The sequence below is a fragment of the Chanos chanos genome, chromosome 2 (genome assembly GCF_902362185.1).
Source record: "Chanos chanos chromosome 2, fChaCha1.1, whole genome shotgun sequence".
Taxonomy (NCBI): Eukaryota; Metazoa; Chordata; class Actinopteri; order Gonorynchiformes; family Chanidae; genus Chanos; species Chanos chanos.
The window spans coordinates 18,268,566-18,282,321 of record NC_044496.1 but is presented as its reverse complement, the minus strand read 5'-3'; the positions used below and the strand labels follow the sequence as shown (position 1 = coordinate 18,282,321).

General features: G+C 40.8%; 1 protein-coding gene across 1 annotated transcript; it reads right to left on the bottom strand.

Moving 5' to 3' along the window:
* Window positions 1–3,235: 3,235 nt before the first annotated feature.
* On the bottom strand, window positions 3,236–9,361 carry stk33 (serine/threonine kinase 33). Its single transcript, XM_030765143.1, has 12 exons — window positions 9,281–9,361; window positions 8,652–8,765; window positions 8,461–8,565; window positions 8,006–8,144; window positions 6,673–6,758; window positions 5,758–5,845; window positions 5,409–5,484; window positions 5,163–5,275; window positions 4,978–5,063; window positions 4,550–4,822; window positions 3,929–4,027; window positions 3,236–3,577 (listed from the first exon to the last, which is right to left on the bottom strand). Exons 1-12 carry the CDS (start codon window positions 9,359–9,361, stop codon window positions 3,236–3,238), a joined length of 1,602 nt encoding a protein of 533 aa, XP_030621003.1.
* Window positions 9,362–13,756: the final 4,395 nt, after the last annotated feature.

Sequence of the window (13,756 nt, the reverse complement as noted above, 5' to 3'; positions counted from 1 at the left end):
GCCCCCTCCCCCCCGATTCTTTCTTCTCCTTAAAAAATAGACAGCAATGCCTTCACATCACCCCCACCTCCCTTTCCTCCTCTTAGGCACCATTTTGTCACTGTTTCATTTGGGAGAGGTGTGCTGTAAAGCGGTCTCAACCTTTGGTTTAAAAGAGGGATGTACATAACTGAAGGGGGATCAGGGACACGAGCGCGTGTGATGAGTCCCCACAGATACCGTCGTCCCCACAACATTTCTGTGACATTGTAGCTGCATTAGCTCATTACTACAATGTCACAGGCAACACAGCGAGGATGTTGTGCATTGGACGGGGGGGGGATCTCAGCTGCAGGTATCGGGTCTCGGCAGATGAGCCGATTAATTAAGGAAGGCTCCATTAAGGTTATTGAGATGCCGCTCCCCTGTCTCCGGCCGCGAGAGATGCTGGGTCTGGTGGGGTGGGGGCATCCTCTGACATTAGCTCCGCCGCACCCCTGCACACCCCTGGAGTCACACTGCATGCCACGTCTCCACACTCCTTCCCCTGCACCCACCTCTAAGATCTAAAAGGAGCTACCAAGTTTTAATCCTTCCCCTACCCCCATCGCCACCCGGTCCCATCTGTCAGGGTTAGCAGTTGAGAAGAAGAAGGAGGCCGATACCTAGTTCCAACTGGTCGCCTTTCTAATTTTCTCTGCTTCCATGGCTTGTTGCAAACAAACGGCCCTTTCTTAGACGTCATGCTCTCCTGATTGTTGTGCACTCCTTCTTTTGGCAGAAAACGTCGCTTTGTAAAAATGTCTATAGCGCTCCTTAAAAAAAAAAAAACAGCATTGCCAATAGATTAAAGCCCTATGTCACTGCTAAGAAGAATATGAAGATATTGCCCATCCATTCTTCTGCTAAGTTTTTCAATCTTTTAAATTTCTCTTTCCCTAAGGCCTTCAGATGCACTTGCATAATTTACTGCAGGTCACATTCCGCTAGCACAATTCAATTTGGAGATTTTCTCTCCACTATAATGAATTAAAAGTCTGGCATGAGAAAATGAAGACCATATGTTGAAATCCCATCTCTGCCTCTGACATCACATTAGCCATACAGCAGGTTGTCTAAACCAACCTTAGGCAAATTCAGTTCAGGACTTTAAGGGAGGGTGGTGGGTCCTCAAACTGTATGAATCATTGTTATCTTCGGTTCTTTTTTTTTTTAGTCAAAACAGTTGGCTCTACCCTGCAGAACGGTTTGGTTTCTCCTGTTAATTTCTAAATGACTGGTGGGAGCTCTGATTATGGATGATCCATCATGTATAAGTAACACATACACTCACATGCTATAGTAATTTAATGACTCAATCCATCACACACGAGCATGAACCACATAAACACATGAAACTGAACACCAGGCTATTGTGGTCAAATCCACCTGGTTGTAACAGAGACGAATTTGCTTAATGCTCTCTATAGCTCCACCCTGTGGTATCCTCTTGGGTGTACCCCCACGCCCCCCCACCCCCAGGTGTCCCTGCATTCAACACGCAGTCTAAACAATCCAGACACAGCAGATCAATGGTGCTGGACAAAGGTCTTACCCTTCAAAGGTCAAACAGCACAATCATGACACTATGATTTCATTTCTATCAATTCATTATAATATGCGATGTTAAGCACAAAAAACATCAATGTATATGGTGCTACGTTCCTGAATAAAAAAGCTGACCTGATGGTAATTAAACACACAGTAGGTTTTATTGATGAGGGGGTAAAATGCCATCAAACTCTCAACAATAAACTGATACCTACAGTGGGTGCAGCAGAGCCATGACAACAGTTTCAAAGCTAGGGTACAAAATAACCAAGAGATACAGGATGTGCACTTGCCTCTCAAAAGGTTTAAAGAGACAGTTGTAACACTAGCCTCTCTCTCTCACTCTCTCTCTCTCTCTCTCTCTCACAGCTTCAGACAAGGCTCAGTGTCTACACACTTTCACCTAAGATGCAAAGAGCTGGATTTTAATACAGCCTCTGTGAGTTATGCTTGACTACTTTAATATTGTATCCATACTGGGGATTATTCTTTCTACAGCAGGGAGACCTGTGCTTGAATGGTGCAGTCCTCAAAGTATCCCCTGCTGCTTTCATTGCCCATCCAAACAAGATTAGAGTCCCATTCCTCCCAAGACCCAATCTGGCACTTTTCAAGGTGACTAACCATCCATTTGCCTGCTGTCTGTATTCATACCACATAGTTAAAACCACTATGGCACCTTTCATTCTTTTACTCACGTTTATAACATTTCACAGTTGATACATATTACTCAAATTAATTATATACTTTGTAAAATTATTAACAGTTTGGCAAAACAAAATAATTAATGATTTTTTACTGCTTATAAATAGTTCTTTTATGGTTCTTTAATGAGAACAACAAAAAGACCATCACCATTTCCTTCAGTGAACTAAATACTACTCGTATGCAGTTTAAAATCAACAAATAGTCTTAAGCTCCACTCTTGATCAAAGTCACTGTTGATGGGCTGTAGTAATACTTAATACACCGAGTAGTTATATTTAATTTAATCTGTCACATCATATTGTTCTCACTTTATCTATTACACCTCCTCATACATGAAAACTATGTCCCGTACACCACTCAGAAGTCAAAGCAAGGCATTCTCTTACAGCCCTCTTAAAACAAGTTTTGGAGCTCCAAAGCCTAACAGCCAGAAGCTCATATTAGCTATCCAAAATGACCCTGGATACCACCTACAAATCATACAAAACATACAGTAACTATAAGCATTTTTTACCCAGCAAACTTTAAACAGTGTCTCCAGATCTCTTTTCAAATTTTTAAAACTTCAAAACTATACAATGTATTCACAGATTGTGGACAAGGTGAAGACGAACAATATTGTTAGGTAACGCGTGCTGAATAAGTTCTTCTTTGTGAGGTCCCAGTGGGCTCTAAAAGCGTTTAGTGTCTCTCATGTCCCCACATCAAGAATAAAACTTGTTTCCATCTTTGCTCTCAACCTTGTGCCACTCACATTCTCCAGTCTGCTGACATTCAGAATTCATCCTTGAGATGAACACTATTTACACATCATTCAAAAAAGTGTGCAACAATGTGAGGTCACCAACAGTAGGCTGAAGGGTCATATCATCCTTCTCCACAGATAAATGGTGGATGCAAACTTCAGTGTATAGCTACTCTGACAAAGCACAGCAATCTGGTTGAAGTGGTTAAACTCTCATCTGTCCAGCAGCCTCGCCGTGCCCCTGTGAGGCCCGTGCACTGCGCTCTTCTGCTTTGGCACTTGCCGCGGCTGCTCCACCAACATCAACTGATGCAGCAGCTGGGGCCTAGCTGCTCTTTTTGGCTTTTGTGCTGGTGGCTGCTTTAGGGGAACAGTGTCCAGCTCTGGCACCGGTGGGGGCAGGGGCGGGGGCGGAGGCGGGGGCGTGTGCCGGGACCTCGCACTTCTCTGATCCGGCTGCTGGTTTGGAAGCGGATCCCACAGCAGAGGGACTGCTCTCAATCTTGTCCGGTGGGTTGACCTGCTTTGCGCTCGACTGACCAGAGGGTTTACAACCTGTATGGGACTGCAAAGATAAGACACTCACATTCATCTCATACAAGTACAACAAACACTGTTTTCAACTCTGCCTGCTATTCTGTACGACACCTTCAACGCCTCCAAGGTAATTCTGGCACCATCTAGTGGCTGTTTCAAAACCTTCATTTCGTGTCGAGTTCTCCTCTTCTAACGTGTGTTAAAAATTAAGAACGCTATATCTGACAGTAACTATTTTTGATTGTTTTCTGATGTTTAAGAGACCACAATTCTTAAACATTTTTGGCAGCAGTTTCTTGTCTGCCTTGTATCAGTTGCAGCTGATGAGATGCCAGCAGTGTGAGAGCTAAATACATGGAAAGGACAGACCTGTGCAGTCGGCTGACTCTGTGCGCAGGAGCTCTTTCCAACGGATCCGTTTCTCTTCACACCGTTAGATGAAGAAGCAACAGCTTTCTTTTTCTTACGCTAAAAGAGTGACACCAGAAATGATAAGTACTTTAAACAATCTCTTGGGGAAAAAAAAGACTTGAGATAATTAAATAAATACTACTATTAAATAAAGACCACTCTTCCTAGCCTATCTCTTCTGATTTATATAAACAATGTTATGCCATAATAACATTTATGTTATTAAAAAGATACAAATAAGCTTACGTTTATGCTATTGAACGTAAACATATTCTTATAGTTGTGTGTTTATGTATAACACATAAAACATTTCACACACAGAGTACAACACAATGGGCAATGACAACACCTACGGTCTGATGTGTGATGTCTTTTTGGAAACTTTATGGATTATACCATAATGATAAATGCCACATAGAATCTATACTGAATGCCTGAAGAAGACACATGCTTTGTCATTGATTTAGAAAAGGGTTTTATGCAGCATGGTGTCTGTTTGGTGAGGACACAGACTGTTGGATATCTGCAGGGAGGCCACACAGACAGGCACTAAGGGCCTCATGGAAACAAACGATGTACCTGCTTGCTGGGGGTGCTAGGCTTGCTGCTGTGGCTGTCTGTGTCTGGCGCAAGGCTGCCCTCTGCTCTGGTTGTTCTCTGGCTGTGGCTTGGTGTGGGTGAGGGAACATGCGGGGAGGCGGCAGGTTCACTCAGACTGTCCTGAGAGTGACTGAGAGAGAGGCTCTTCAACCCCGCACTCAGCTCATCACTCTCTCCATCTTTCATCGCATCACGGAACTGACGCATCATCTCCAACACGTTAGTGGGTGTAGTTGAGGTGGAGGTGTCTCCCTGTAAGCCACAGCTACAGTTAGACCCTAAAACATTAGTCATATCTTAACATGGAGAAACACACATTAGCCGGTATTTAAGACGTGTAAGGTGTCATTCTTTTGGTGAGTGTTGCTGAGACGGTTACACTGAGAAGAAAAGGATCAGTTGCTTACTGTGATCCACGGGTTATCAAGCAGCTCACTGGCTGTGATGCGGTGGGCTGGGTCCTTTTTCAGCAAACAGTGCAACACCTTTTTGGCTGTAAAACATTCAATAAGCGCTCACTATCTACCAAATTTCATGAAAAAAAAAAAAGAAGAAGAAGAAGAACTCTGCAGTGCTAAGATGATATAGTCACCAGCATCGCTGATGGTGTCCCACACAGGGCTAGAGAAGGTGAGCTCTCCCTTTCTGATGAGTTCAAACAGCCGTTCCTCAGAACTGGACATAAATGGAGGTTCTCCACACAGCCTGTAGAAGAGCGACATCACCACACAGTCAATGAATACTCCACATTTCCAAAATAGAGCAAACCAACTGCATAGCATAGTGTGCCAAGTGAGAGACAGAAATATGAAGGAGAGAATATAGCACCGGCACTTACAGCATGTACATGATAACACCAATGCTCCACACATCACACTGTTGACTGTACTCATGACCATTGATCACTTCAGGTGCTGAGATGGCAAAGACACGTGTCAGGAATAACACACATTTTCATGTCAGATGATTAATGTCGTCTGCAGTTTTTGAGCTGCAGCTCTCTTTTTTGAACTGATGGCAAGTTTGCATTAGTTAAATTGGGTCAATCCTGCGCACTGCCGATTTTTAATCAGTTCCCTTGCGGACTTTAGCGTACCATCCTATATTAGCTCAGGAGATGACAAGCAGAGGGTGCGCTCTGGTGTGTGTGAGCAGACAGGCTGTGAATGTTTGTGTGTGTGTCATACCCATATAAATGGGAGTTCCACACGTAGACTGCAGCATGTTCTCACTGCCCACTCCACCCTTCTGTGCCGACAACCCAAAGTCTGTGACCTGGAATAGGAGCAGACAGGCATCCGTTACATACATGTGACAATAGCAGAGGCACACATACACTCACAGACACACACACACACACAAAGACAGAGTCGATCACATACACACACACAAACACATCAAGGCTTCAAGCAATATACGATCAACAAGCTGTTTTCCTTCTTTAATTCTTTTACAGCTTTTCATAATTAAGCTCTGCTATGTGCTATGGGACTATATCAGTAAGGGTGACAAACCGTAGTTGATCACGGTACCTTCTTAATGTCTTTATCTGTCTACACCTAAATTATAATATTTATGGTCTAGACGGGCTTATGTGTGAGGCTGGAGCCTAGTGCAGCCTCTCTTTGGCCCAGATGAATAATGCATATGAGCAGTATATATGGTTTCACACAGCCGTTAGGGGCAGGCGGGATAAATATCCAGGAGAGATGACCACCGTCTGCCAGATAAAAGCCTTTTATATTGGGCCAGGACAGCGCAGTCTTTAAGCCCTGTGTGTATGATTTATACCGCAGTCCTGTCTTGTTTCAACTGGCACTCCAGGTAGCTGCTTCAGCTGGCTTCCATCAATGCACACAGTGTGCTGGGCCTGAGCGGTAATTTGTCTTGAAAAATGCTCTTGATTTGATTCTTTTAAAGTATGATATAAAATGAGTTCCGTGGGAGGTCTGCCATAATGAGACAGTATTTAAAAAGCAGTTAGAAAATGAGGATAAGATGACAGCAGGAGAACAAAACAACAGAGGAGCCTCCTGAGGACCTGTCCCAACCTGAATGCCACGTGCCTTAGGAAACTTTGACAGTTTGTGTTACGCACTCACCTTGATATTGATCATGCCATTATCCTCACCATGGTGATAACTCTTCACAAGAATGTTTTCCAATTTCAGGTCCCGGTGAACAACGTCTGACAGAGGGAGATGGCTATTAGCATGGCTTTAAGAACAGAGAGCCTCTTTTCATCGTTACAGTGGAATTAAAATAGTGGGCAATGCATTGACTCACGCAGTGAATAGGACTGATTCAACTTGCCATTTTATAAAAAGAGAAACAGTACTGAAGTCATTAAAGTCAAAAAGTAAATCTATTTCTAAGTATTACTATTCAGAGCCTGCATGTTTGCAAATATTATCATTTGTAGTGTGTTATACTAATAGTAGAGTGATTAAAATGGAATAAATTACATAAGTTAATTAGGCAAATAAGGAAGTAAATAATAACATGATAATAAAACCAGGAATGCTGGGATAAGTCAGCACTGGTTATAAAACATCTGACTTACATTCCATACCTGTATGAAAATAAAAACTTTAACTGGTAAGTCATAAACATGTACCACACAACACTGCGAGTAGCCAGCATGTAAAACCAATACAGGGCAGCTGAACCAACATGTTCTATCTGACCACACACTCCAGCACTCATTAGATAGCACTATCATCTACAATTCATGCTGAGTACTTGCGTGATGTTAAGTGTGAATGGGAATAAAGAAATTTATGAGGGGTTTGTGTGAGTAATTATACATATCATAACGTACGTGCTACAGAGCCAAGTCCATACATTGCAGCTGGCATCATTAGCTGTCCTAGATGTAAAGCACACCAGGGCTCAGGGACTCTTAGAAAACACAACTATTAATCAGTATTCCTCCCCAGCTCGTTGTAAATGACTCATTAGCCCCATGTAATGGTGTCTCATTGCCAAGCAACGTCCTAAATTACCTCTAACTGGAGATTTCACCAGAAGGAAAAAAAAAATAAGAGAGCGTCTTCAAATAAACCCCTCAGACTCAATTTAAAAGGGTTGATATTTAGTCTGGCAGTTGTTCATTATTATCTCCTTATTAAAATAAGCCTAGACCTATAATGACAGAGCCATAATGTATGGGTGATCATCATAATCACCATCGGATGTCAATGAGAACAAAGCAGCTAGGTCCTACATCTGATGGCTATGACGTGACCAATTTGCAAAATCTCAGAGCACAATTTACTTACAACAATTTTCGTTGAGAGCAATTTTGTTAAAATAATTCAATTAAATCAGCATTTAATTACAAGAGATGTGGAAAATTCAGATGCTGTCATCCATAAAAGGTGAAAAATTGTTTTCCAACATGCAAGAAAGGGTCTATGTATTTGGGAAATCTACCTTTTTTGTGCAGGTAAGCGATGGCCTCTGCCAAGCTACGGATAATGTGTCTGGTCTCCTCCTCAGTAAAATACTTGTTTTTCTGCAGAAGCTCCTTCAACTCACCTCCCTCACAGAGCTCAGTCACCAGGTACATCCTCTGGAACACATATTCACACAGACACTGTGTTCTTTCCCCTTAAAGACATGCGCCACTGCAGAGCAGAATAATTACACACTAGTGCACAGTTATTTAACCAGTACACCAAGTATGTTTCCTTCCCTTTATCATTAAAAGCAGTAATTCATCTGTCAACATCATGATATGTTAAAAAGACAACAAGTCTGACAAAGTCATGATTTTATTGGCCCAGCAAACAATAATGCTGTACATGGCATGCTGATAAAGAGGATGAATTAAGTACCAACAGTGCTGTCTGCAATTATGTGAGTACACATTTTTGAAGGATAGATACCTTCGGAGTGTCAAAAACTTCCTCCAAATGTATAATGTGGTCATGATCCACACATTTCAGAATGCTTACTTCCCGTTCCAAAAGTTTTACCCCAGAACGTCCAGCCTGCATGGATAAAAATTGATGAGCAAGGATGAGAAATTTTGAGAAACGACGAAATTCTATGTTTAACACAGTAATGGTGCACTTACCTTTTCTTTGTTCACTTTTTTAATGGCCCATTTCTTTTGTGTTTCAATATGAGTGGCTTCATAGACGACCCCAAAACTACCTTGACCTAATTTCCTCCCAAACATGTAAATTTTCTGTGAAAAAAAAATAAATAAAGAGCTCCTGTGAGGTAAGTATAAAACATCCTCCTTTAAAATTCTGTGACAGTACTCAAAAAAAAAACAAAAAGACGACCACTCGCTTAATGGGGACAATGAGAGAGTGGGTTTATTTTACAGCTTCTGATACTCCATTAACTCAAGACCTGAATCCTAAAGCAGAACTTAATTTTCAAGTTTACCAGTCTCTAGAGTTGGAGAATATAGTATTTCTAATCAAGTTACAAATGATTAAGTTGCTGCCGCAGTTCATTCAATCTCAGGTCTAATTAACTTGATCATTATCTCTGTGCATGCAAGGCTGAGCACTGCCTGCTGCGGATTTGGCAAAGACAGCAGTTAGAAATCCCTCGTGATACGAGGCCAATCAAAAGCAAGAAAAGGTGTGATCTGTCTCCAAGGCCTGGTGGGGGCACTGTGATTGAAGAAGGGTGGGTCAGTATGTAAAGACAGGTGGTCATGACTGCATTCCTAGAGGAGGAAAGCAGTACCTGGATGTCGGCCTCATCCTCCATACGAGTGTGAGGGACTTTTTTCTCTGCGCTGTTCCCGCGGGTCCACTGGGAGGCCATTTTCTTGCCAGCCCAAGAAACATCTGTCTGTGTCATCTAGAGATGAAGGACTTTATAGTTTTATAAATTGCAAGCATAAACAAGATCCAAAATTGTGATTGTTTGTTCTTTTAAAACTTGTGGAAAATAACACAGGAAACAGCTCTGATAAGCATGTAAATGAGGTGACAGTATGTCTGCTTTCCGTAAACGGTGTGTTTCCTATGGCATTTAATTTTCTCTCAGAAAGAAAGATGTAACCTATGGAAGTGCCTGGAATGAGACACTGTCCTGAGCAAAGTGTAGCTACATCAATGATAAATAAAGCTATAAAATTCTTAGGCCTACACATAAAAACATTCACATACAGTACACCAGTTATGATAATTAATAACTCACAAAGCATTTGAGAACATATTTCTACAAACAGATATGCACAAAACCTTTCCGAGACTAAAAACAACTGAAACAACTTAGCCTCGATACAATGTATCTCTAAAGTAACCTGGTGCCTAAAGAATTTTAACATTAAGCACAATTTACTCAGCTTGAAAATCGCTCTCTCAAGCCAAATTAAATGTAAAGCAATTATCAAGTGATGACTGGGGGCAGTGGAGTGGATCAGCCACACGGACAGCAATTAATTATTAACAAGGAAGCGGTGTCTTTAACCTCCTCACTCTGGTGCATTATCTTCTCGCTGACAGAGCTCTCATAACAGGACTGTCTCTCCCATTATCTCCCATCTATTTGCTAATCAAAACGATTGTGACAGGGCCTGGAAATCGCAATCACCTCAATCACAGTTCATTTGTGGGAGACGGAGGCATGTGATGAGTGTATCACAGAGGAGCTGGGCTAAGCCAGGCCGTTTGGGCCAAGTGTAGGGATAGGTAATGGGAGATGAGATACCACGGCCATGTCAGGGAGGCGTCTGACCTTAAAACCGGCAAATCTTCAAAGCTGTCAGTTGATAAAGAGCACAAACACTGCCACGTAACTTAAAAAATCAAATAAGTCCAGCTATTAAAAAGATGAAATATGGTTGGGGACGTCTCAGAACATTATCAGGTTGTAAACGGTAAGAGGGCAGCATAATTGTTGATTCTGAAAAGCCCTCAACTGTAGAGTGAGATAGATATTAATTAAAAAGAAACTTGGCAAGCATTTTGATATAGGCTAATCAAGACAGGCAAAATCTAATCAAACAGCTTAATGTCACAAAGTCTAAATTTAAAATGACATGGCCTATTTCAGAAGCCTCCAAAAGAAGAAAGTGGAGAAAGAACAAAGATTGATGACCCAGTGTCTGTGATGAAATGTTTAGATCATACTTCTCCGACACCTGAAGACAATGGTCTGTGCTTTAAGGTACCTTTAGGTTAAATTACACATGTAAGCTTACCAGGCTGCTGAAGTCTGTATGAACGCCATATCAGCTATCACTCACCCCTACCCTTCAGACCTGCACACAAGGAAAATTGTGCTCATTGTCAACATTGGTTAAAAGTTACCAACATATCACTAAAATAATTTGGCCTCCATGACATGTCACTTGTTTTTTTGCAAGGACAAAAACATTTCAGTGTATACAGTGTATAGGTCAACATGAAAAAACAAGTAATCAAACTAAACTGAAAAAAAAAAAAAAAAATCTTTGACACCCTGGTTTTCCCCAGTGTGTATCCAACCAGTCAGATACCATGTGCTTCCTCATGCTTTTCACATCTCTGTAAGCATTTAGAGGAAAGTAATTATAGAAGATAGAATGTCAGCAATCAATCCTCTCCCACAGCATCTGTCACTCCTCTGCCATAACTGTCAGAAGCCCATTAGTGCTATTTACCAATTGTTTGCAAACGGAAATGCGCATAGTTTTCCTCAACTGCTACAGAGATGCTGTGTTTCAGTCCAGAGTGCAAATTAAATGTGACATGGGAATGATGTCTGGACACACAGAGATAATTCTAGGCTTGGATAGAGTTCTCAGCTCTTTCCCTCTCTTTCTGTGCCTTACAAATTCAGCCCTCTCCTCTGGAGAATGAAATGACATGAACAGACTACAGTGGCAGAAGACTGTAAAACACAGGGCATAGACTGTTTCTCTGTCATCTGGGCTTACAGCTGATATTTGACTTCTTCACTGCTTTGCTGTTTTATATGGAAAGACAAAACGGTTTTAAGAAATGGTTAGAGAAACACTCTATGTCCTGCTTTGATGGATATGAAGCAATGAGGTTAAAGCCCAGCAAATAAAATCTTAATTCTCCGTGTTTTGCAATATGATGATGTCAGTCAAAATATATCATTAGGATTTAGGGCAGGCTAAGAGTCTTTCTGACTAAATATTTCATTCTCATCAACTGTAACTATTTGTTGACAGCTGGCTTTGATGACAAAGCACAAGCTAACAACTGTTAATGAAGCCTAGAATTGCATTACCTGCTGAGGGAAGATATTGCATGGTTAGACTGCAAATACTGTTTTAATGACACCTGACTTGAATGTTGTGGTGTGTTGTCTTATGCATGTTGTGACTGACAAAACAAACAATATCCTTGGAAGAGATGGGTTTTTTTCATACATAATTGTCATTCTAAGAGTCTACAGCTGTTCCACTATGTACCCTAAGGCTGTTTCAAAGAGTCTGTGTCATAATTAGTTTATAAAGATCAAAGGAAATTTTTAACACTTTGAGTCTTAAAGTCAATCGTCAAGGCAATGTGAAGACAATGGATGGGAACATTCTTTTAAGAGGAGTACACAAGTCTACTGTTTACTCAGTGTACTGAAATGGTTGGATTGAGAAGGATAAGAAAATGTCAGGACAATGCTGAAGTTATCAAGAACAAATAGTATTTAAGGGAGGTTAACATCAAGAGGTTGGAAGTTAAAGTAGGGTTGAAATAAAGAGGTGCACTATGGGGACAAGCTACAGGGGGAAAAAATTCATTTGAAGCTGGAATCCAATTCACGCCCTTAATGAAAAACATACTCTGTCACAAATCTGTCTGTCACAAAAAATGAGTCAGAAAGCTTACATCCAACCGAACATCAAATTCAGAGAGAAATATGACAGACGGATACCTTTATTCTGAAGCTGTTTTACATGTAACCCTCATGGGACTGTTGTGTGATAAATGAAATAATGCCTCTCAGCAGTATTCAATTACCTAAGAGAATGAATATGGCTAAGTAAAATTAAGGGCACCCAGAAAACTGTAGGACGTCCCTTTGTGTCTAATTTAGGACAAAACATTAGTAACCATGAAAACAAACCATTTAAGGAGCATTCACAAGCTCTCCTGCTATTCTCGAGTTATGTCGTCTATACTGAAGTTAAGTGGCTGAGGAAACTTGTTCTTGAAGGAAGATCAAATTCCTTCACTTGCTCTGAGGATTTTCATGTTACCAGGAGATAAGGCTGGAGAGATTCAAAAACAACTTTCTTAAGATTTGACCAGCCTGATCTTTATTTAGAGAAATGAATGCAGATACCAAGTAACTTACATTTCTGTCTGAGCTATTCAATTTCAATTTCAATAGATCACTATTTCAGCTACAATTTCAAGAGGAGGGGTAAGGGGTTAAAGAAACTATGCTGAATTCAGAAAAAAAAGTACATAAATTGCTAAGATAATATTTATCTTAGATTACATAGTATCAAAAAGCCAACAATAGTGTATTGGATTGTTTTCAGAACACTTCAGGGCATAATATGTAATGTCAAAACTTTTTAATATCAAATGGCTATTTTTCATTTAACAGTAAACACTAACTAGAAATAAAGCACCACTTTGAAGCTGTATGGTATGATGTCACAAAGCAAGGTGCCTGAAATGTTATTTCATGAAATCTCTTTCTGAGAGATATTAACTTCTTAATCTTGTTCTCCTTATCTCAAGTAAGAACACCATCTATTCAACATAACACTTATGGTGGTGAGACTGGGTGCTCTGCAGTTCAACCTAAGACAGTCTATGTTGCAACTGCAATCAGTATTAAGGTGCCTGAAGCCCATAATTATTCAAATCTAACCTAAGTAGTCATTAACTTCGTGTAACCTATTCCACATAAATATAATTATCTGGCATTGAACTTTAATAATAATACGGGTTTTAGCACTCAGTGATGCTACAAAACGTCAGCTGTGCTTGCTGTAAAATGAAACTTCTAGCCAGCTGCACTGATAGGGAATTTTGAATCCGTCGTATACCCTCAGGGAATTTTGAGGATAAATCAAGTATAAATTCCTGGAATACTGGCATGGCCTACATAAGTACATATGTCTGACAGTGATTACTGGTTGAGTCAGACTAAACAGGCTCTGAATGACATCAACATTTTGCCAATGACCATCCCTCAACTTGGTTAATAACGTTAAGTTTACTCTGATAATAGAAACCATGAACTAGC

Bases quoted from the DNA above. Each gene is read 5' to 3' on its own strand.
- stk33 (XM_030765143.1), bottom strand. From the start codon at position 9,361: ATGGCCTCCCAGTGGACCCGCGGGAACAGCGCAGAGAAAAAAGTCCCT. The intron at 8,566-8,651 runs GTAAGTGCACCA...TTATCCATGCAG, and splicing joins AAAAAGTGAACAAAGAAAAG to GCTGGACGTTCTGGGGTAAA. The intron at 5,846-6,672 runs GTGAGTGCGTAA...CTCCTATTCCAG, and splicing joins ATGGCATGATCAATATCAAG to GTCACAGACTTTGGGTTGTC.